Source organism: Microcaecilia unicolor, chromosome 3, assembly GCF_901765095.1.
Source record: "Microcaecilia unicolor chromosome 3, aMicUni1.1, whole genome shotgun sequence".
Classification (NCBI taxonomy): Eukaryota; Metazoa; Chordata; class Amphibia; order Gymnophiona; family Siphonopidae; genus Microcaecilia; species Microcaecilia unicolor.
Window position 1 is genome coordinate 4,333,440 of NC_044033.1, and position 23,786 is coordinate 4,357,225.

The 23,786-nt window shown below is 43.5% G+C and overlaps 1 protein-coding gene and 1 long non-coding RNA gene across 2 annotated transcripts in view; one reads left to right on the forward strand and one right to left on the reverse strand.

The window, feature by feature from the left end:
* LOC115467373 (CSC1-like protein 1) overlaps nt 1-23,786 on the reverse strand; it is a 72,227-nt gene that overhangs the window by 32,621 nt on the left and 15,820 nt on the right. Inside the window, 4 exon segments of the mRNA XM_030199245.1 lie at nt 1,188-1,293; nt 8,771-8,933; nt 14,065-14,130; nt 14,358-14,444. Coding sequence (XP_030055105.1) covers nt 1,188-1,293; nt 8,771-8,933; nt 14,065-14,130; nt 14,358-14,444 — 422 coding nt within the window.
* LOC115465314 lies at nt 21,214-21,467 on the forward strand. The gene is made up of 2 exons (XR_003941392.1): nt 21,214-21,283; nt 21,387-21,467. It is a non-coding gene; the product is annotated as an uncharacterized LOC115465314 (long non-coding RNA).

Consider the following 23,786-nt stretch of genomic DNA (forward strand, 5'->3'; position numbering starts at 1 on the left):
TGCAAGATCAACACAGAGCAAAGTTCAAGGAACAAAAATCAAAACATCCTACTGCATCCATCCCCACCTAACAAAGCCCGCCTAACACCAGTCAACTTATTACAAACATGACAGAAAAAGGAGTCCAAACCGTCTCTGTAATGGTTTTTTTGGGAGGGGGGGGATCTGGAACCATCTTACTGCTTCTTGAGCTTCCAAACTCATTTGGAAAAAGTCTCTATTAGGCAATGACAGCATAACTTGTCATTCATAAGTACCTGGAGATTTTTCTCCTCCTTATATCTTCTTCCCCAGCTACTGACCAGAGATCACAGCTCTCTCCAAAACCTAGAAAGCATGGACTTTGCATCTAGCCACTAGGTGTCACTGTTGAGAAAGGGAAGAGACTCCTTTCCCCCACCCTCCCTGCTACATCCTCAGCCCTTGCCAAAGTGAGAAGCAGAACCTGAACCTAAGTCTTCCCTACCTGGCAGCATGTCAGGGCCATCCCAAGAGTTGTGCAAGGGAGGCGAGGGCACAAAACTGGCTCCCTGTCCATTGTCTGTGGTGCAGTGGGAGGAACAGGGGTGCAATTCTGGCTTGGGACATTCCTGCAGCATGCCACCGAGCCACCAATCACACACACAATGACAATTTAGAATTGCATAGCACTTTCATACAAACACGATCCTAATGCTCAGTATAATTAACAGGTCAGAATGACACATGCAACTGTTTCTGGGATAGACAGTACATTTCTGTGTACTACACCTTAATGCTTCCAGGGAATCATGCTGAAATTGGCCCAAGAAAACAAAGTCATACAAGTGCCATGATCTAGAATGTCCACTCCACTGACTTGTAGTCCTGATACCGAACCACAAATCTCCTTCCGTACCTGCTGGCCATTTAGCTTGCTTTATCAATTCAACCACCCCCCACCCAGTCCCCTCATTGTTTAGTCTTGATGATGTTGGGGCGGCATACAGGAACCTTGCCAGATACGCTAAAACTACTCATCAGAAATACTCTTGGGCTAGCAGAGTCACCTTCCGTGAGTCTAAAGGAGTGTGTTACATACTATTTCTATCCTCTACTTTCTAGTTAGTATCATCTTGCCAGGTTTAATTCATATTTATTTTTTTCCCCAGCAAAAGGGGACATAATAGGACTATGAAGCTGACACCCAGGATTAGACACTGACTTACCGAAGGGGACAATGATTGGGCAGGTGATGCTGTAGGCCATAGTGACCGTAAAGAGGCAGAGCATACGAGCATACATGGCACCAAACTCAAACTCGTAGGCCTGCAGCTGGGGAAAAAACACAAACAATTGAAGGCGGATCTCAAACGAGCACAGGCCATTTCAGCCTCTCAGAAAAGGAACAGCCCCATTAAACACGCCTATTTCTAACTACATTATTTGGTTAACTTCATATCATGCTCTAATTTGGGAGGCCTTCAGATTCTGACAAACCTCAGTCTCCACAGCTGGAGGTGGTTCCCAAATCTAGTCCTTGAGAATCACGAAGGAGTCTGGCTTTCAGGGCACCAGGGAGAACAAATTTGAAACTCCATGGTGAGCTTACAGTCAGGGCCGGTCCTAGGGTCTCTGGTGCCCCCCTGCAGACTATCAGTTGGCGCCCCCCCCCCCCATCTCCTTTCTCTCTTCTCCCACCCTACCTCTGTCCAGTGATTCTCCTTTGCCCCCATCCCCCTCCCATTTATGGCCACCTGCCCGCCCTCTTCTCCCCCCAACATCCCCCTTTTTCTTCTTGCTACCCTGCGTGGTTTAAGTCTTTTTTAATTTACCTCCCTCCCAGTGGTTGCGTCATTTCAAAGCCCTGCCCGTCTCTAGCCTTCCCTCCCTTCGTGAGTTCGTTCCCGCAGAGTCCCGCCCTTGAGGAAATGATGTCAGAAGGCGGGACTCTGCGAGAACGAACTCACAAAGGGAGGGAAGGCTAGAGACGGGCAGGGCTTTGAAATGACGCGGCCACTGGGACGGAGGTAAATAAAAGATTTAAACTCTCAAGGGCGGCGCACTATGGCGGCGCAGCGGCGCCCTTGAAGGCAGGCGCCCCCCTGCGGTGCTTACCCCGCTTACTGGGTTTGACCAGCCCTGCTTACAGTTCCCATGGGTTCACTGCCCTCCCCTACACACACAATATGGGGAAAACTTTACCTGAGCACTTTGCACCTGCACAGGAGCAAGAAGATCTGGAAATGCAATCTTTACATGTACTTTCACTCCCACTACCTGACTAGGTCCTTTTTTTTTTTTCACATGGGGCAAAATAGATGCACTATGAATAGTGTGCACTGAGGGGGCAGTAATAATCAAAACTTTTATCTGTATAAAAAGAAACTGGTGCAGGAGGTAATGGTAATGGGGCCACTTGATAACAGTGATCATAATATGATCAGATTTGATATCAGCTTTGAAGTACACACAGGAAATCCAATACGGTAGCATTTAACTTTCAAAAAGGAGACTATGATAAAATGAGAACAGTGAAAAAAAAAAAAACTTAGAGCAGCTGTGAAGGTCAAAAATTTACATCAGGCACGGATGCTGCTCAAAAATACCATTCTAGAAGCCCAGGTCAAATATATTCAGTGTATTAAAAAAGGGGGAAGGAAGATCAAACGACAGCCAGCATAGTTAAAAGGTGAGGTGAAGGAAGCTATTAGAGCTAAAAGAAAATCCTTCAGAAAATGGAAGAAGGAACAGACTGAAAATAATAAGAAACAGCATAAGGAATGTCAAGTCAAATGCAAAGCACTGCTAAGGATGGCAAAGAGAGACTGAAAAAAAAGACTGCGTTGGAGGCAAACACACACAGTAAAAATTTATTTTAGGTATATTAAAAGCAAGAAGCCGGCAAAAGAATCGGTTGGACTGATAGATAACCGAGGGGTAAAAGGGGAAATCAGGGAAGACAAAAGCCATAGCTGAAAGATTAAATTAATTCTTTGCTTCGGTCTTCACCAAGGAAGATTTAGGAGAGATACCGGTGCCAGAAATGGTATTCAAAGCTGACGAGTCAGAAAAACTGAATGAAATCTGTATAAACTTGGAGGATGAAATGGGACAATTTGACAAATTGAAGAGAAGCAAATCTCCTGGACTGGATGGTATCCATCCTAGAGTACTGATAGAATTGAAAAATGAACTTGCAGAACTATTGTTAGTAATATGTAACTTATCTTTAAAATCAAGCATGGTTCCAAAAGATTGAAGGGTGGGCAATGTAACGCCGATTTTTAAAAAAGGTTCCAGAGGTCATCTGAGAAATTATAGACCAGTGAGCCTGATGTACAGTGGGGGAAATAAGTATTTGATCCCTTGCTGATTTTGTAAGTTTGCCCACTGACAAAGACATGAGCAGCCCATAATTGAAGGGTAGGTTATTGGTAACAGTGAGAGATAGCACATCACAAATTAAATCCGGAAAATCACATTGTGGAAAGTATATGAATTTATTTGCATTCTGCAGAGGGAAATAAGTATTTAATCCCTCTGGCAAACAAGACCTAATACTTGGTGGCAAAACCCTTGTTGGCAAGCACAGCGGTCAGACGTCTTCTGTAGTTGATGATGAGGTTTGCACACATGTCAGGAGGAATTTTGGTCCACTCCTCTTTGCAGATCATCTCTAAATCATTAAGAGTTCTGGGCTGTCGCTTGGCAACTCGCAGCTTCAGCTCCCTCCATAAGTTTTCAATGGGATTAAGGTCTGGTGACTGGCTAGGCCACTCCATGACCCTAATGTGCTTCTTCCTGAGCCACTCCTTTGTTGCCTTGGCTGTATGTTTTGGGTCATTGTCGTGCTGGAAGACCCAGCCACGACCCATTTTTAAGGCCCTGGCGGAGGGAAGGAGGTTGTCACTCAGAATTGTACGGTACATGGCCCCATCCATTCTCCCATTGATGCGGTGAAGTAGTCCTGTGCCCTTAGCAGAGAAACACCCCTAAAACATAACATTTCCACCTCCATGCTTGACAGTGGGGACGGTGTTCTTTGGGTCATAGGCAGCATTTCTCTTCCTCCAAACACGGCGAGTTGAGTGCATGCCAAAGAGCTCAATTTTTGTCTCATCTGACCACAGCACCTTCTCCCAATCACTCTCGGCATCATCCAGGTGTTCACTGGCAAACTTCAGACAGGCCGTCACATGTGCCTTCCGGAGCAGGGGGACCTTGCGGGCACTGCAGGATTGCAATCCGTTATGTCGTAATGTGTTACCAATGGTTTTCGTGGTGACAGTGGTCCCAGCTGCCTTGAGATCATTGACAAGTTCCCCCCTTGTAGTTGTAGGCTGATTTCTAACCTTCCTCATGATCAAGGATACCCCACGAGGTGAGATTTTGCGTGGAGCCCCAGATCTTTGTCGATTGACAGTCATTTTGTACTTCTTCCATTTTCTTACTATGGCACCAACAGTTGTCTCCTTCTCGCCCAGTGTCTTACTGATGGTTTTGTAGCCCATTCCAGCCTTGTGCAGGTGTATGATCTTGTCCCTGACATCCTTAGACAGCTCCTTGCTCTTGGCCATTTTGTAGAGGTTAGAGTCTGACTGATTCACTGAGTCTGTGGACAGGTGTCTTTCATACAGGTGACCATTGCCGACAGCTGTCTGTCATGCAGGTAACGAGTTGATTTGGAGCATCTACCTGGTCTGTAGGGGCCAGATCTCTTACTGGTTGGTGGGGGATCAAATACTTATTTCCCTCTGCAGAATGCAAATAAATTCATATACTTTCCACAATGTGATTTTCCGGATTTAATTTGTGATGTGCTATCTCTCACTGTTACCAATAACCTACCCTTCAATTATGGGCTGCTCATGTCTTTGTCAGTGGGCAAACTTACAAAATCAGCAAGGGATCAAATACTTATTTCCCCCACTGTAAATGCCGGGTAAAATGGTAAAGACTATTATAAAGAACAAAATTACAGAGCATATTCAAAAGCATGGATTAATGAGACAAAGCCAACTTTTAGTGAAGGGAAATCTTGCCTCACCAATCTATTACATTTTTTTGAAGCGGGTGAACAAACATGTGGCTAAAGGTGAGCCGGTTGATATTGTGTATCTGGATTTTCAGAAGACGTTTGACAAAGTACCTCATGAAAGACTCCAGAGGAAATTGGAAAGTCATGGGATAGGAGGTAGAGTCCTGTTGTGGATTAAAAGCTGGTTAAATGGTCAGTATTCTCAATGGAGAAGGGTAATTAGTGGGGTTCCCCAGGGGTCTGTGCTGGGACCGCTGCTTTTTAACATATTTATAAATGATCTAAAGATGGGAGTAACTAGTGAGGTAATTAAATTTGCCGATGGAATTCGTTGCCGGAGAACGTGGTACGGGCGGTTAGCTTGACGGAGTTTAAAAGGGGTTAGATAGATTCCTAAAGGACAAGTCCATAGACCGCTATTAAATGGACTTGGAAAAATTCCGCATTTTTAGGTATAACTTGTCTGGAATGTTTTTACGTTTGGGGAGCGTGCCAGGTGCCCTTGACCTGGATTGGCCACTGTCGGTGACAGGATGCTGGGCTAGATGGACCTTTGGTCTTTCCCAGTATGGCACTACTTATGTACTTATGATGACACAAAGTTATTCAAAGTTGTTAAATTGCAAGAAGATTGTGAAAAATTACAAGACTGGGCATCTAAAAGACAGATGACGTTTAATGTGTGCAAGTGCAAAGTGATGCATGTGGGAAAGAGGAACCTGAATTATAGTTATGTAAAGCAAGGTTCCACATTAGGAGTCACCGACCAGGAAAGGGATCTAAGCGTCATCATTGATGATACGTTGAAACCGTATTAGAAAAAAGGGAAAAAAGACTAAACGTCAGCCGGCGTGGCTAAACAGTAAGATAAAGGAAATCATTAGAGCCAAAAAACAATCCTTCAGAAAGTGGAGAAGAGAACCAACTGAAAGTAACAGGATAGATCATAAGGAATGCCAAGCCAAATGCAAAGCGGAGATAAGGAGGGCAAAAAAGGACTTTGAGAAGAAATTAGCGTTGGAAGCAAAAATACATAGTAAAAACTTTTTTAGATACATTAAAAGCAGGAAACCGGCCAAAGAGTCGGTTGGGCCGCTGGACGAAAATGGTGTTAAAGGGGCGATCAAGGAGGACAAAGCCGTAGCGGAGAAATTAAATGAATTCTTTGCTTCGGTCTTCACCGAGGAGGATTTGGGGGGGACACCGGTGCCGGAAAGAATATTTGAAGCGGGGGAGTCGGAGAAACTAAACAAATTCTCTGTAACCTTGGAGGATGTAATGGGTCAGTTCAGCAAGCTGAAGAGTAGTAAATCACCGGGACCTGATGGTATTCATCCCAGAGTATTAATAGAACTAAAAAATGAACTTGCGGAGCTACTGTTAGAAATATGCAATCTGTCCCTAAAATCGAGTGTAATACCGGAAGACTGGAGGGTAGCCAATGTTACTCCGATTTTTAAGAAAGGTTCCAGAGGAGATCCGGGAAATTATAGACCGGTGAGTCTGACGTCGGTGCCGGGCAAGATGGTGGAGGCTATTATTAAGAATAAAATTGCAGAGCATATACAAAAACATGGACTGATGAGACAAAGTCAGCACGGATTTAGTGAAGGGAAGTCTTGCCTCACCAATCTAATGCATTTTTTTGAGGGGGTAAGCAAACATGTGGACAATGGGGAGCCGGTTGATATTGTATATCTGGATTTTCAGAAGGCGTTTGACAAAGTGCCGCACGAAAGACTCCTGAAGAAATTGCAGAGTCATGGAATCGGAGGTAGGGTATTATTATGGATTAAGAACTGGTTGAAAGATAGGAAGCAGAGAGTAGGATTGCGTGGCCAGTATTCTCAGTGGAGGAGGGTAGTTAGTGGGGTCCCGCAGGGGTCTGTGCTGGGTCCGTTGCTTTTTAATGTATTTATAAATGACCTAGAGATGGGAATAACTAGTGAGGTAATTAAATTCGCCGATGACACAAATTATTCAGGGTCGTCAAGTCGCAGGAGGAATGTGAACGATTACAGGAGGACCTTGCGAGACTGGGAGAATGGGCGTGCAAGTGGCAGATGAAGTTCAATGTTGACAAGTGCAAAGTGATGCATGTGGGTAAGAGGAACCCGAATTATAGCTACGTCTTGCAAGGTTCCGCGTTAGGAGTTACGGATCAAGAAAGGGATCTGGGTGTCGTCGTCGATGATACGCTGAAACCTTCTGCTCAGTGTGCTGCTGCGGCTAGGAAAGCGAATAGAATGTTGGGTGTTATTAGGAAGGGTATGGAGTCCAGGTGTGCGGATGTTATAATGCCGTTGTATCGCTCCATGGTGCGACCGCACCTGGAGTATTGTGTTCAGTACTGGTCTCCGTATCTCAAAAAAGATATAGTAGAATTGGAAAAGGTACAGCGAAGGGCGACGAAAATGATAGTGGGGATGGGACGACTTTCCTATGAAGAGAGGCTGAGAAGGCTAGGGCTTTTCAGCTTGGAGAAGAGACGGCTGAGGGGAGATATGATAGAAGTGTATAAAATAATGAGTGGAATGGATCGGGTGGATGTGAAGCGACTGTTCACGCTATCCAAAAATACTAGGACTAGAGGGCATGAGTTGAAGCTACAGTGTGGTAAATTTAAAACGAATCGGAGAAAATTTTTCTTCACCCAACGTGTAATTAGACTCTGGAATTCATTGCCGGAGAACGTGGTACGGGCGGTTAGCTTGACGGAGTTTAAAAAGGGGTTAGATAGATTCCTAAAGGACAAGTCCATAGACCGCTATTAAATGGACTAGAAAAATTCCTCATTTTTAGGTATAACTTGTCTGGAATGTTTTTACGTTTGGGGAGCGTGCCAGGTGCCCTTGACCTGGATTGGCCACTGTCGGTGACAGGATGCTGGGCTAGATGGACCTTTGGTCTTTCCCAGTATGGCACTACTTATGTACTTATGTACTTATGTAACCCTCTGCTCAGTGTGCGGCGGTGGCTAAGAAAGCAAATAGAATATTAGGTATTATTAAGAAAGGAATGGAAAACAAAAATGAGGACGTTATAATGCCTTTGTATTGCTCCATTGTGCAACCACACCTTGATAATTGTGGCTAGGACTGTTTAGCATAGAGAAAAGATAACTAAGGGGAGGCAGATCATTGTGTGAGAGTGTGAGAGAAAGAGAGAGAGAGAGAGAGAGAGAGAGAAGGCAGTAGGATACATACGAGAGAGAGAAAGGGTGAAGGCAAGGGGATGCATATGAGAAAGAGAATGATGATAAAGTATTCTTCACTACACAGAAGTCTAGTGCTTCAGACAGAGATTCCCTTAGTCAATATCTTCAGATTCAGTCAAAAGACATTAGTAATACTGCAGATTGGCCCACTTTTTAATCAGACTGAGCAACCCTCTTCTTGTTAGTGCAGCGGTTGATCTACACTGGTTTAATAACGAGTCACAAGCACACTTACATGACCGAGTCATTTTCAAAATTTAGTTTTACTGAAAGCAAAGTAGATTGAATTGTACAGCAATAAAGTCGTTGGAATAAAAACATTAACAATAATTGCATTCATTGTAGTTATGGCACTTTTACTCAAAAAGTATTATATTAAGCAATACATTTTTTACTTTCACTTAGGTACATTTTTTAATGTGTTCTTCACTGTACTTTTTACTTTAGTATTAAAAAAATTCATTTGTTTTTGAACAACATCAGGAAAAGAAAATGAAACAGCCCTCACTGATCACACTTTCATCTTACTCTGAGGCTACAAGTACCATTTATACCTGTTTAATGTTTCTTCTCTCACCAGCGGATTTAGCCATGACCATGCGTGCAGTGTAGAGGATGAGGCCAGGCAGGCGCAAGAGCTCCATCCCGTTCCCAACAAAGGCCGAGGCGATGACATAGTTGACAAAGAAGGCTCCCTGGTCAGGCAGGAAGACGCACCTGGGAGAGAGAAAGAAGCAAACATTTACCAGAGGAAATCTGCACATAACCAGCAGATAGCCCTGTCGCTTCTTCCACTATAACATCAGCAAAATTCGCCCTTTCCTCTCTGAGCACACCACCCGAACTCTCATCCACTCTCTCATTACCTCTCGCCTTGACTACTGCAACCTACTCCTCACTGGCCTCCCACTTTGCCATCTACCCCCCCTTCAGTCCATTCAAAACTCTGCTGCACATCTTATCTTCCGCCTGAACCGGTACACTCATATCACCCCTCTCCTCAAATCACTTCACTGGCTTCCGATTAGGTACAGCATACAGTTTAAGCTTCTCCTACTAACCTACAAATGCACTCGATCTGCAGCCCCTCCTTACCTCTCTATCCACATCTCCCCTTACATTCCTACCCGTAACCTCCACTCTCAAGACAAATCCCTCCTTTCAGTACCCTTCTCCACCACCGCCAACTCCAGGCTCCACCCTTTCTGCCTCGCCTCACCCCATGCGTGGAACAAACTCCCTGAGCCCATCCGCCAGGCCCCCTCCCTGCCCATCTTTAAATCCTTGCTCAAAGCCCACCTCTTCAATGTCGCCTTTGCCTCCTAACCACTACACCTCTATTCAGGAAATCTAGACTGCACCAACTTGACATGTCGTCCATTAGATTGTAAGCTCCTTTGAGAAGGGACCGTCCTTCTTTGTTAATTTGTACAGCGCTGCGTAACCCTAGTAGCGCTCTAGAAATGTTAAGTAGTAGTAGTAGTAGTAGTAGTAGTAGTTTATTGTCAATGAAAAAGAAAATGCTCCAAGGGGCAGACAGTTAAACGGCAATTCTATAAACTGGTGCCCACGTTTATGCATCAGGCATTTCTGCAGTTAAGCGTACACTTATGTGCTTAAGTGCAGGCAAAGCACTGTTCTGTAAGGGTGCGTTTAAGTAGCACATGGACAGGGCTCCCACTTAACACGTCACTTACATAAGTACATAAGTGCTGGGCAGACTTATACGGTCTGTGCCAGAGCCAGTGGTTGGGAGGCGGGGCTGGTGGTTGGGAGGAGAGGATAGTGCTGGGCAGACTTATACAATCTGTGCCCTGAAGAGCACAGGTACAAATCAAAGTAGGGTATACACAAAAAGTAGCACATATGAGTTATCTTGTTGGGCAGACTGGATGGACCGTGCAGGTCTTTTTCTGCCGTCATCTACTATGTTACTATGTTGCATAAGTGTTACCATACTGGGAAAGACCAAAGGTCCATCAAGCCCAGCATCCTGTTTCCAACAGTGGCCAATCCAGGTAACAAGTACCCAATAGTAGCAACATTCCATGTAGAACCCCAAAGAATAGCAAGATTCTAGAATTCTAAAGAATAACAAGATTCCATGCAGAATTTCAAAGTGTAGCAACATTCCATGTGGAACCCCAAAGAGTAGAAAGATTCCATTCAAGCACATAAGTACATAAGTATTGCCATATTAGGACAGATCAAAGGTCCATCAAGCCCAGCATCCTGTTTCCAACAGTGGCCAATCCAGGTAACAAGTACCCAATAGTAGCAACATTCCATGTAGAACCCCAAAGAATAGCAAGATTCTAGAATTCTAAAGAATAACAAGATTCCATGCAGAATTTCAAAGTGTAGCAACATTCCATGTAGAACTCCCAAAAGTAGCAAGATTCCATTCAGAGTCCCAAGTACATAAGTATTGCCACACTGGGACAGGCCAAAGGTCCATCAAGCCCAGCATCCTGTTTCCAACAGTGGCCAATCCAGGTCACAAATACCCAATAGTAGCAACATTCCATATAGAACCCCAAAGAGTAGCAAGATTCTAGAATTCTAAAGAATAACAAGATTCCATGCAGAATTTCAAAGTGTAGCAACATTCCACGTGGAACCCCAAAGAGTAGAAAGATTCCATTCAGAATCCCAAGCACATAAGTACATAAGTGTTGCCACACTGGGACAGACTGAAGGTCCATCAAGCCCAGCATCCTGTTTCCAACAGTGGCCAATCCAGGTCACAAATACCTGGCAAGATCCCAAAACACTACAATACATTTTATACTGCTTATCCCAGAAATAGTGGATTTTCCCCATTTAATAATGGTCTATGGACTTTCTTTAGGAAGCTGTCCAAACCTTTTTAAACTCCGCTAAGCCAACCGCCTTTACCACATTCTCTGGCAACGAATTCCAGTGTTTAATTACACGTTGAGTGAAGAAAATTTTTCTCTGATTCGTTTTAAATTTACTATATTGTAGCTTCATCGCATGCCCCCTAGTCCTAATATTTTTGGAAAGTGTAAACAGATGCTTCACATGCTGTTCCTTCTTCCATTTTCTGAGGATTTTCTTTTAGCTCTAATAGCTTCCTTCATCTCACTTTTTAACCACACCGGCTGTCATTTGGTCTTCTGTCCTCCTTTTTTAATACGCAGAATATATTTGGCTTGGGCTTCCAGGATGGTGTTTTTGAACACCATCCACGCCTGATGTAAATTTTTGACCCTCACAGTCGCTCCTCTAAGGTTTTTTTTCACCGTTCTTCTCATTTTATCATAGTCTCCTTTTTTAAAGTTAAACATTAACATATTTGATTTCCTATGTATACTTACTTCAAAGCTAATATCAAATCCGATCATATTATGAACATTGTTCTCAAGCGGCCCCAGCACCATTACCTCCCGCACCAGATCATGCGCTCCAGTGATGAAAAACCAACCCTACTTTTTTAAGGGGTTTGAAACATGCTCTTTCTAATGAAAATGATTAAAAAGAGTTTCCAGAAGGTCTTTTTTTTTTTTTGTAAAAGTGGGCTTAAAATACCTTATTTTTGGCATTTTTGAAAAAATCATCAACTTTACACTCAATTTGTGAACTAATGGAAAATATTAGGAGAATGAAATTTTATATTCAAAAACCTTGTGTTGATAAGTTGTTGTGTGCAAAGTTTCACATTTATCACACTTTTAATTCCAGAGATATAAAAAGCCAAACTGTACAATTTATTCGTGCCGCAAATTTTTCGGACCAAGTTTGCTCCAAGTTTGCTTCATGAAAATTGCTCATGAAGATTTTTTTTTATTATTTTGTTTAATAGAGCGCAAAAAGTTGTACAAGATGGCCAAGTTTTGTTTCTCTCAACAAAATATTGCCGGAGATACAGTGTCTCAAAGTTGCCGAAATCTCGGAGACATACCATAGAAGGCTGCAGTATGGGGTCAAACAGATTACTATATCTCAGCAAGTATTGCATCGGCGAATGTAAATCTTTACCAATGTTCATTGGGACATGTATGAATTTTCACAGAAAATTTCATCGAAATCCGTGATGGTCGCGCAGAGACCACCACACCACTTGACATGGAAAGACCCATTACTTAAAACAACGTATGACCAACTCAACTTCCGGAAATCATTAAAAACTAACCATGTTCAAAAAGGCATACCCTACCGATCCAACTTAAATGCCTGGACTCTGCAACACAACAAAACCACAGCACGTAATGGGCACAACAAACTCCTCCGCTCTATGATTCTCCAATATGTCTATTCCACACGAACCTTATCCTATCACAACATCACTTATTCATACCGGAGTCAGTGAACGCCTCCCCAATACTATGTAAGCCACATTGCGCCTGCAAATAGGTGGGAAAATGTGGGATACAAATGAAACAAATAAATAAATAAAATCTGAACAAAGTTAGTTTTTTTGAAGTCTAGAACCTTTACTTTGGAATGAACCCTCTTCCACACCTGTCGTACCATCCAGTGATCACCCACTATAATATCTAAACACTCTCCCCAATCATAAGCACTAAGCACCAATATGGCCCTCTCTCACATAGGTTCCACCACCAAGGGCTGGAACAGTTCTCCCTTAAATCTCTGTTCCTGTCTGTCTGTGAAGGAGGCCTATATATCAAACCATGTAAACACATTTGCCATTCCTTCTTTCCAGATTGACCCACAGTGTCTCTTCCTTACCCCGTTAAGTCCTAGAATTCTGTTGCTTTAATATTATCCTTAACATATAATGCCACTCCCCTCCCTTTATTCCTACCCTGTCTTTCCTGAGCAGATTATAGCCCGGTATAACTATATCCCAGCCATGGCTCTCTTGGTGAACCACATCTCTGACTGCCACTAAACCCAAATCAGCCACCACAGCCTTTAGATCTAGAACTTCTTTCCCCATATTATTTTATTTGTTACATTTGTATCCCACATTTTCCCACCTATTTGCAGGCTCAATGTGGTTTACATAGTACCGTACAGGCAATCGCCAATATCGGTATGAACAAATACAGAGTGACGTTGTACGGATCATGTGTTACAGACACGTTAGGGAATCGTAAGGGGGAAGAGTTAAGTTGTGTCCAGTACAAGCTTTGGCTTCGTTGTGTTGTAGGGTTAAGGCATTTAAGTTGGCTCTTTAGGGTATGCCTTTTCCAACAGGTAAGTTTTTAGTAATTTCCAGAATTTTAGGTGGTTGTTTTCACGGTGCTTAGTAATGCGTTCCATAGTTGTGTGCTTATATAGGAAAAGCTGGATGAATAGGTTGATTTGTATTTGAGTCCTTTGCAGCTTAGGTGGTGGAGACTTAGGTATGTTCGTGTTGATCTTGATGTGTTTCTGGTTGGTAGGTCTATGAGGTCTGTCATGTATCCCGGGGCATTTCTGTAGATGATTTTATGAACCATGGTGCAGATTTTGAATGCAATGCATTCTATATACTGCTTTCCAGATGTTTCCCCTTTTTTCACTTACCTGGGGCTTTCATCACCCCCCCCCCCCCCCCACCAAGGACTCTAGTTTAATCTATTTCATACACATGGAATATGGGATACTCCAGGAGAACCTTGAGGATCCCTGCTCTAGATAAAGTAAGGCTGTCCTCTGCTTGATCTGCTATGCTGATTCTAAAGCATGCTGGCATTAGTCATTTCACAGCAACCAATTAGTCAGGAAATGTAAGAATAGCATCTCTAGTTTCTTCTGTAGCTGAGTACTGACTGGTCTTGCACCCCAGTTTATGTTGTCAGTGATAGATATATGCATGCACACAGGTATGGGCACAGAAGGGTAACTGCACCAAATCAACACATCCGGTACTTACTCCAGTCTGACTGGCTGTGTCTCTGATAAAGCCTTATCAAACAACCAGCGGAAGAAGAAATCCAAGCTAAAAGAACAGAAAATTAATGCTAGATTAGGCTCTAATCTATTCAGAATACAAATTGGTTAACAAAAAAAAATGAATATTTACTTCTCTATTTCTAAAAACAAGGTTACAGGAAATATTTTAAAGGGATTTAAAACTGAGGATATATGGCAAGTTATCCTAACAACTCAAAGAGACCTTGACCCCAAAAATTCAACATCAGGCTTATATAAGAACATGGTAGTTACCTGGTCAGTCCCAAAGACGGTAAAATTAATACCATGAATATCAAGAAAAAGTAGACTTTGTTCATCACTATTCTATTCTCAGAAGATCTAATGAAAAGAAATTCAGAAACATTGTAAGAGAAAAATTGGTTTATGTAATATTTACTCACACACACTTCAACAGTGCCTTGAAAAAATCTTCACACCTTGTACACTTTTCACATTCTGTTTAAAAACCACAATGCAGAGTATAGGAGAGTAGCAGTTTGTTTTATTGTTCTATACAACATACTCTACTGACATTTTTGATATCAAAGAACAATTCCAGAAATACTCAAAAACTGATTATGAATAAGAAACCAAAGTCTTGATTGTGTAAGTCTTCACATATTTTCTCACAACAAATTCAATTTGCTCAGTTTCCAAAATTGAGGGAGTAATTGTATAAAGCTTTTTCTGCCCATTTTACACATAGAAAAGGGATTTTATAAAATTATGTGACCCCAAAAGCATGAAAAAGCATGTGTACAGAAAGTATGCATCTGGCACGTGTTCCCAGGGGTTAGTGTGGACAGCGGTTACGTGTGCATATTCTTTATAAAATATGAAGGTACATAGACATATTTACACCTTTTTGGAGCAGATCTGCACTGTTCATACTGATCTGGTAGTCTATTTTAGGCTTAATAGAGGTCCTGTTACAAAATCAAGCCCAGGAAGTTTAAGCTTAAGCAGCAGAAAATGTATTGAACTTTTTCGGGATCTTGCCAGGTATTTGTGACCTGGATTGGTCACTGTTGGAAACAGGATGCTGGGCTTGATGGACCTTTGGTCTGTCGCAGTGTGGCAATACTTATGTAATCTAAGTCCCCCTGGATTCTACATGGGGACCAGCTTTCTTCTTTCTAGTACCCACATTGTGGAATTCCTTTCCTCAGTATCTGCACACTCAAGTTCACCTTGGGTGTTTTAAAAGGGGACTTAAAGCCTTCGGGGACACAAGTAGTAGGATGCAGGGGTGCCCAAATGCTGCAGGACGTAGTACACCAAGTGAGGAAGGAGAAATGTACAGAAATGTCTCCCCATCTGCCCTCTCCACCTACCTCCTGTTGGGCATCTCCACAAATGCTGGTCTTCCTCTGTCATCAGACTTGAATCCAGACTTGTGTGGGGCTAAAACCCTGTATAAGGCACTACAATTCAGCAGTAGCCTACATCATGAACCAGACTTTTAAAGACTTGGCCATTGCTAGCTCTGTACTGTGTAAGGCTTTGGAGCCATCTAGTCTGACAGAAGCAAAACATGATTTGGAGAACAACTTTTTGTTGATGTATCATGATCAGCATGGCCACGGATGCTATGTTCCACTCCACCTGGCACCAAGACTTGGGGAGAAAAGTATAAAGACCCTCATCCTTGAAGGTGTTATCGGCTAGTTTGCAAGTGAGCTGTTATCTGCCGGAACCTAGATAATGGCCATCAGCTGGCTCTGAGTCTGCCACCAGATTGAAGGCTCGTTAATCTGTGGCATCACCTGCCTGAACAGACACTTACCAAGCTGGGGAGAGTCCACCTGCTGAGTTCCTGATCCATCATCAGTTCCTGACTTGCCTCCGGATCCAGTGTTCCTGAGTGGTATCATCTGTCAGGTTGTGCTTGTAAGTGCCTGGGGTGTTAGGAATCCTAATAATTCAGGATTTAAGGTGAGTGTGCACTATCCTAGTTTTCCTAACAGGTACTTAAGACCCTTTTACCATCATTCTGAGTGACTTGGCATAATTCATCATCTCCGATTACATTTATTATTTGCTGCCAGTATTGTACAACAAACAGCTTTATAACAACATCTGAGCCTTGTCCCTTACTCCCAGTATAAGTGTGCATAATAACTTTGGTCTGTGAATTAGGATCACGAGTGAGTTTTGTAATATCCAGAGTGTTGTGTTAAATTATACTTCTCACTCACTGCCAACCCTTTGGGGTTTGCCCCCACACGTGCATCAGCTCTCAGTTATGTTGGTCCCAGTCTATGGGATGCCCTACCTACCCACCTTTGCTCAGAATCCTCCTACACCAAACTCACCTGTTCTAACTACCCTGCTCGCGCTTAGCTTCACTTTGCCTTTCTCCAGCAAAATATCATTGTTTTATTGTAAACCGCTCTAAAGCCATATTTTAGAATAAAGCGGTACAAAATAAATAAAATTCCCATCTTGACCCAGCTCTCCATGCTCTATTCTCTTTCCCTAGCCCCACTGCTTCCTCTTCAAACCTTTGACTCTCCTAGCACTGCAAACTTCACAGCGGCCCACAGAGCCTCACGCTCATGTGCTCTGCCGGTGCAAATCCTGCTCCCTCGGATGCACACTTCCTGCTGCAGAGTGAATAAGTGCTGCAAGTCACCATTGAAGTTTGCGGCGCTAGGGAAGAGGGGCTGGGGCAGCATTTCCCAAACTGTGTGCCGCAGTGAACTCACAGGGGTGCCTGGAGGGGGAGATGATCCTTATTAAGGGCACGCAGTATACGCATGCCGCAGTTAATCCCAAGCCCCGCCACCACCAGAGGTTGAAGCAGTAGAAAGGTAATGTACTGCGTAGTCACGGGTGGGCCAGGAAGTTCTTAAGACTTCTATTCATTTACTGGTCTTTTAGGGACTGCCTGCTTAATCTACTCTTGCTCTTGCTTCAACAGGTCCACGGCAGCGATTCACACACGCCGTATAGCGCTACCCAGGGGCAGGAAAGCACGTGGGAATCACTGCCACTATTGTGCTGCAGTTATCTGAAACTCCCCCTCCCCAAGTTTGATGATTTATTTATGCAGAACATTTATACCCCGCTTTATACCACTGAAAGCGGCCTCTAAGCGGCTTACAATGAACTGATAAAATACAATGACAGTTGAGAGGGTAGAAGGAACAGAGGAAGAAGGGAAGGGAGGGGAGGGGAGGGGAAAGAGTCTAAAATGGACTGTGGAAGTCCAGACGCTGAGAGGCATCAGAGTAGATGGAACAGCTCCCAACAAGGCACTGTAGTGAGATCCAGCCAGCACAGCCAAAGCGCAGAAGCAGCAACATGCAGCCTGGAAAGCGGAGGCGGTCACCGGAGGCAGACGACAGCAGGCGATCAAAGCTGACGGGGCCAACGGATCCAGCACCAGCACTGACGAGGTACAAGAGACGCAGTCCACCGGAACAAAAGGCAGCAGCCCCTCGCATCAACTGGCGTCCCAGAAGGAAGCAAGTCCCCCACAAGACGCAGCAGTGCACAAGAGATCTTCCCGTCGCGAAGAAGGCCTCGATGCCCAACTGCCAGCTACAAGCAGCGCAGTGGACGAACGCGGACTGGAGCAGTCCGATGGCAAGGCAGAAGGAGAGCTGGTTCAAATCAACGTCAGGAAGGAGCCAACCAGCAGCCAACACCAGTGCCCCGCATCATGAGGAGCCGGTCCCCGCACTCCCGCAATGGTCCATCGATGAAATCAAATGCGCAGCTGGACCACCAACACAGCGAGCAAGGACAGAAAACCATGTCCCCCAGAGTACCTGTCGGGGAGAAAAGCAGACCACAGTGGTACCCAATGAAGCCGGTTTGTACAAAATTGGGCCAGGGTTCAGCTAGGCAATGGGGCAGCTCCGCGATGGTAGCTGGAGCTAACGGTTTTTTATCTGCAAGTTAGTTGGACTTATTGTCAAAGTCCAAACAAAACACAGACCCATCAAACTCTGGGGGTTTTCAGGTAACAGAAGCAGTGATTCCACATGCTGCCTGCCACTTCCTGCCCTTGGGGTAGGCAGACAGCGTGTGTGAATCGCTGCCGTGCACTCCTTGAAGCAGAAAGCTTTCCTAGAGCATGGTGTTAACATTTGAAGTGCTTTTCTCCGACTACAAACTAAGCTGTGGGGGTGGACAGAATTATTATAGGGGTGAAGGGGGAGGAAGATATCCTGCATGGAGACAGGAAGGGGAGAAGGTTGAGAGAAGGAGAGATGTTGGACATGAGTGGAGGGGAGGGGGAGATGCTGCATGGAGAGGGGCAGGAGAGAGGGAGAGATGCTGCAGGAGATTTATGGTGGCCCAGAGAAATAGGTTAGTCAAGAAATGTGAAGAGTCTTTTTTGGTTTATTAACAGAATCCAGAAGGCTGCGCAAAAGCAGCTAATCTTGGGCCCTGCTGCTGCTGCTGGAGGGTGAGGAGCAGCCCTAAGTGCAGGAGAAGGCTGCAATGGGAAAAAAAAAAAAAAAGGAAGACGAACCACAGACCAGCGGCAAAGTTGTGAAGAAACGAAAATATCAGAAATATGATGATACTTATCTAGATTTTGGTTTTACTTTGGTAGATGTTAATCATGAAGAGCGTTCACAGTGCGTAATAATGTCTCAAATTTTGGCTCCAGAGTATACGATTCCAAGTAAACTAAAACACCACTTACAGAACAAACATCCGAATATGGCTAGTAAATCCCACGATTATTTTACAAGAAAAAAAATGTACATTTTTAAAACAAGCATCAATACCCAAGCAATGCTCTGCTAGCAGGTACTTTCTCTGTCCCTAGTGGGCTCACAATCTAAGTTTTTGTATCTGGAGCACGGGAGGGTTAAGTGATTTGCCCAGAATCACAAGGAGCTGCAGTGGGAATCAAACTCTGTACCTCAGGTTCTCTGGCCACTGCACTAATCATTAGGCTACTCCTCCACTCCTGTATGTAGCAAGACTGGAGACTGCAGTCCACAGATGATCACTCAACTTGAAAGGGCAAAAACTGCAAGGTCTCAATGTGTAATGTTGGCAGACATCCTAAATGACTCATGGCTGTTAAAAGGTTTTTCGAATCAAAGGGCTTGCTTTATGCAATCAAGGTTTCCCTAGTCTTTGCTAATATTTCCAGAATTGATCTTTCAGATTGAAACAAATTCCCATTTTAACGCATTCTGAATCGTGTTTTTCAGACAGCAGAATGTTAAAAAATGTACAATGGTGTGAAGATACCTATAAGGCAATATATAAGCACTAACAAAACACTTTTGCCTTTGAGATTAAGGAAGAGGGGACACATCACTCATGGATAACCTTACTCAACTGAGCCTCAACTGCCTGGGGGAGGTCACAGACCTTTAATACAACCCCTTAAGGGCTTACTCTCATTGGCTCAGTGTGAGAGATTGCAAAATCTACAGTGGGAAACAACTATTAAAGGAGGAAAACACACTACAGAAAAAAAGCACACTCATCAATGTAAAAGTATTAAACTGGCAATGTCCTCTAAACTCAATCTTATAATATTAGCAAAAAACAGTTCCACAGGATAGAATCAGGCATGCCAATAAATCACTTAGCAAGTAGTGTCATAATTCATATCTTCAGTTCTCTTCCAAATGCTCCACATGGAAAGGCTGTAAACAGTTCAAAGGCAAAAGTATTTTTTTTTTTTTAGTAGTTGTATTTTTTTGCCTTCCAAATTATTTTTTGTTTGGTTAAATATATAGAAGCCTACATGCTTAAATAAACCAACGAACGTTAAATGATTTTATCAAACTCCAAAACAGAATGGCCTAGCAGTTGCCTCCTATTCCTTGAGCTTCTGACTGAACTAGAACCCGCTTCTGTTGGGCTACTGTGTCAGGATCTTCCTTTTCAACTATCTGGGGATTTTTCCTGTGAATTATCCCCATTCAACTCATTTAAGCCCAGTCATTGTGGCAAAAGTACAGGGCCAGACACCGAGAAGACTCTGTCATGTAGGTGAGTGATTACAAGAACACTCTCCTCTGAAGGGGCTATAAACCCCAACAGATGATGTAGTAATGTTTTGGCAGGGATCTGAACAAGATTTACATACGTTCATTGATTTCCTCAATATGGCGGACCCGTGCATCAAATTTACTCACCGAATCTCAAAATCAGATATAGAATTTTTAGACATAAGAATTTTCAGTAGGGAGGATGGAGGGTTTCCTACTTCTATATATCGAAAGCCGACCGACAGGAATACCCTCCTACATTACAATAGTTACCACCATATAGGATTAAAGAGAGGGGTTCCTGTCGGTCAGTTTTTGAGGTTGAGAAGATTATGTTCGTCACTTGAGGACTTTAAGTCTCAAGCTGAGGATATGATGCATAGGTTTCGCCAACAAGGGTATCCCATGAGCGTTTTAAAAAAGGCATATAAGAGAGCGCGGTATGCACACAGACCATAGTTGTTTCTTCCCAGGCAGAAATCTACGGTCAGATCTATAGCATGTGTTATTCCATTTTCCCACCGAGCATCTAAGGTTGGACAGTTAGTCCATAAATATTGGCACGTTTTATCAGTGCATTCGGAGTTCAGCGAGTGCCCCAAAATAGCGTATCGGCGTAAATCTAATGTGGGAGAGTTATTAAAAAAGCCGGGTAGGTATAATAAAGAGGGCACACATGGGCCCTGCGGTAGATGTGTCTACTGTAAACATGCAATTAACACCAGTTGGATCAATATCCCTGGGTCCAATAGACGGTTTTATCTACCCATACTACTTGTGAAAGTGAAAGGGTCATTTACTGCATTATATGCCCTTGCATGCTGTATTATATAGGGCATAGGAAGAGGAAGTTTAAAACTTGCTTGGCTGAACACGTCAGTAATATCAGAATCCAAAAAGCAGAAGCTCCACTGGTTAATCACTGGATAGAACAAAAGCACAAGATTGAAGATTTAAAATGTGTAGTGTTGACACAGCTAACAGGGTCTGTTCGTGGGGGAGATGTAAGTGCCCAGCTCCATAATATTGAACAGAGTTATATCTTTGAGTGGGACACACTGACCCCTAATGGCCTCGAGGTAGAATGGCTGTAGAGTGAGGGAGGAGCTAAGTGAGTTATAAACTTCCAGGCTCCTTGAGCTCCTGTATACAGCATTTCCTGGTGCAGGGAGACAATCCCTGATTTGGATTGAAATCCCGATGGTAAGCAGCTTAGTTTTACACTGAATAGTTTATGAATAAGAGTAGGATTGAAGTTACATTACTTGTGCCTATAGTGGTATGTTTTTTTATATACATCACACAGATATCGGGTGCTAATTCCTCCTGATGAAGGACACTTCCGAAACTGGAGAAGAGGGGAATATCAGCTGGCTTTACAAGGCTTTAAAAAGGGCTTTTCAATGAGGAGTGAATGTTGGTGACTTGTGTCCCTCCCTAGCCTTTCTCAGGCAGCGGGGTTCTGCATCATGGAACACAGTTTTAATTGCTTTCCAGCACAGCTATTTGGGAGTACAAAGATGTTTGGACTTTGAACCTAAGGAACTGAACTGATAATATCAGCATGAACATTAGTAGGCACTTTAACCGGTGCTTAAGAAGCATGCCCCATGTAGATCTGGAGGCATTGATTTGAAATGTTTTGAAATAAGGTAGTGAAACAATTGTATAGCTAGTGCATTGTGAATGTAGAAGTAATTGACAAGGCAACATACAAAGGTACTGTGAGATATGTGTGAATGCAACCTGAGAATGTGAGTTTCCAGGGTAGAGGTATTAGGCATGTGTAATACAATAAAGACATAAGTTTACGATATTTAAGGAGTACTTTATATAATTAGTTCTAGAGTGTGTACTCTGGTAATAAACTGGAAACCTCAGGTAGAAAAGGAGGAAGAAATCTGGTGGAGAGGAAATGAGTCTGCTTTGGGTTGTACTGATCTGTACATCTGTTTTCTTTTGGTGGGTGAAAACAGTCAGGTGGGCTTACAGGGAGGGAAAGGAAGGATTTGGGGGGTATATTCTCTGTAAAAGATTTGGTTCTTGGTCTCCTCTGCCTTTAGGATCACTGTTTTATTTGATATTATATCCTATTAATTCATGAAGGGCCCTTTCTGTGGTGAAAGGATATGTTTTTAACTTAATTTTAATTCTGCACATACAGACATTTTAGAGAAGAAGAGGCTGGTGTAGCTTAACCTGCTTTCTTGAATGTTTAAAATGTTCAACTGCTGTCTGTTATAATATTAGCATAGGTTTGAGGCTATGGGTCCCTATATTTCAGTTAAGCTGAATCCAATTGAAAAACCAATTCATATGAGCAAATTGAATCGAAAACGTTTTCAGTGAATCGGACAGCACTGAATGAGAAATTTTACGGATGTCTGGAGAAGCCAGTGGTGGCTCCTGGGTATGAACCGGATCGCAAAAAGAATGAGGGAGAAAAACGAAAAATCCCCACAGAGAGAAAACGCCAAAGCCTCAACCGTCCAGTGCAGCATGGCTGGATGAGGGCAAAGATGGCAGTAACAAAAATATATGCTTGCTGGTACGTGCTGCTCGTATTTACTATGCTTTCAAAGAGCTGTAACTTTAACATCAAGCACCTGCAGCTTAAGAGTGCAGGGGTGAGGACTTCTCTGCCAGGTCAACTTGTCCCTCAGGGTGGATCTCGGTGAAGATCTTCTCCTTCTGGGGGTCCTCTTTGTCCTTGAGGGGAAGGAGCTCATTGGTAGCATAGAGCTCAGAGTCTCCTGCCCCGGCACCTAAAACCGAGGAGCTATAACGACCCCCCCCCCCCCCCCCCCCCCGGTACCCAGCAGGGCGACTGTGAGCTTTGTGCATCGCTTGCTATTTCCACCTTGGTAAATTTTTACCAAGGTGGAAATCGCAAGCGGTGCTTTAGAACTTTTATGCATTGGGCCTAAGTCCTTGGCCTCGTCTCTAAGTATGCATGTGCACATGGTCTAATGAGAGACTCCTGGCTATCCCCCATTTGATCTCCTGTACTGACCCTAAAGTATGCCAGCACTGGTCGTTTTACACCAATTAAGAAATTTCTTCTTAGACCACACATTATGAGAAAGTTGAAGCTGTCTGACATTTGCTTTCAACACGGCACCTCCAATGACAACAGGAAGACGAAAATGATGGTGGAAAAACTTATTTGTAATGTCTTGACTCGGCACTGTGTTTCGGCCAAATGCCTGCCTCAGGGGCCTTAGTGTTGAAAAGAGCACCTTGCTGTAAATGAATAATCTTGGGCATATATAGCACTTTTTCATTTACAGCAAGGTGCTCTTTTCAACACTAAGGCCCCCGAGGCAGGCATTTGGCCGAAACACAGTGCCATGTCTGGCATTACAAATAAAGTTTTCCACTATCATTTTCGTCTTCCTGTCATTGGAGGTGCCATGCTGGTCACACTACTCCCTTGTTTGGACTCCTCTCACGCAGTGGATCAGAGTCTTCCGCTTCTGCGGCCTCCTCTTTTATTTGCTTTCAAAAACCATATGTAAATGTATTAAACCAGCGAAGGTGGGCCAACCATGAATGTGAGGATCTAAAATTCCTCACCTAGAGGCACTTGAGGCTTCCTAATTATATGCATTATTTGCTCCTAACAGAGAGCACCTTACATAACACTACAGTGGGACTGAACATGGATTATGGTGCTGATGTGGATTTAGAGGAGGTATAAACTTAA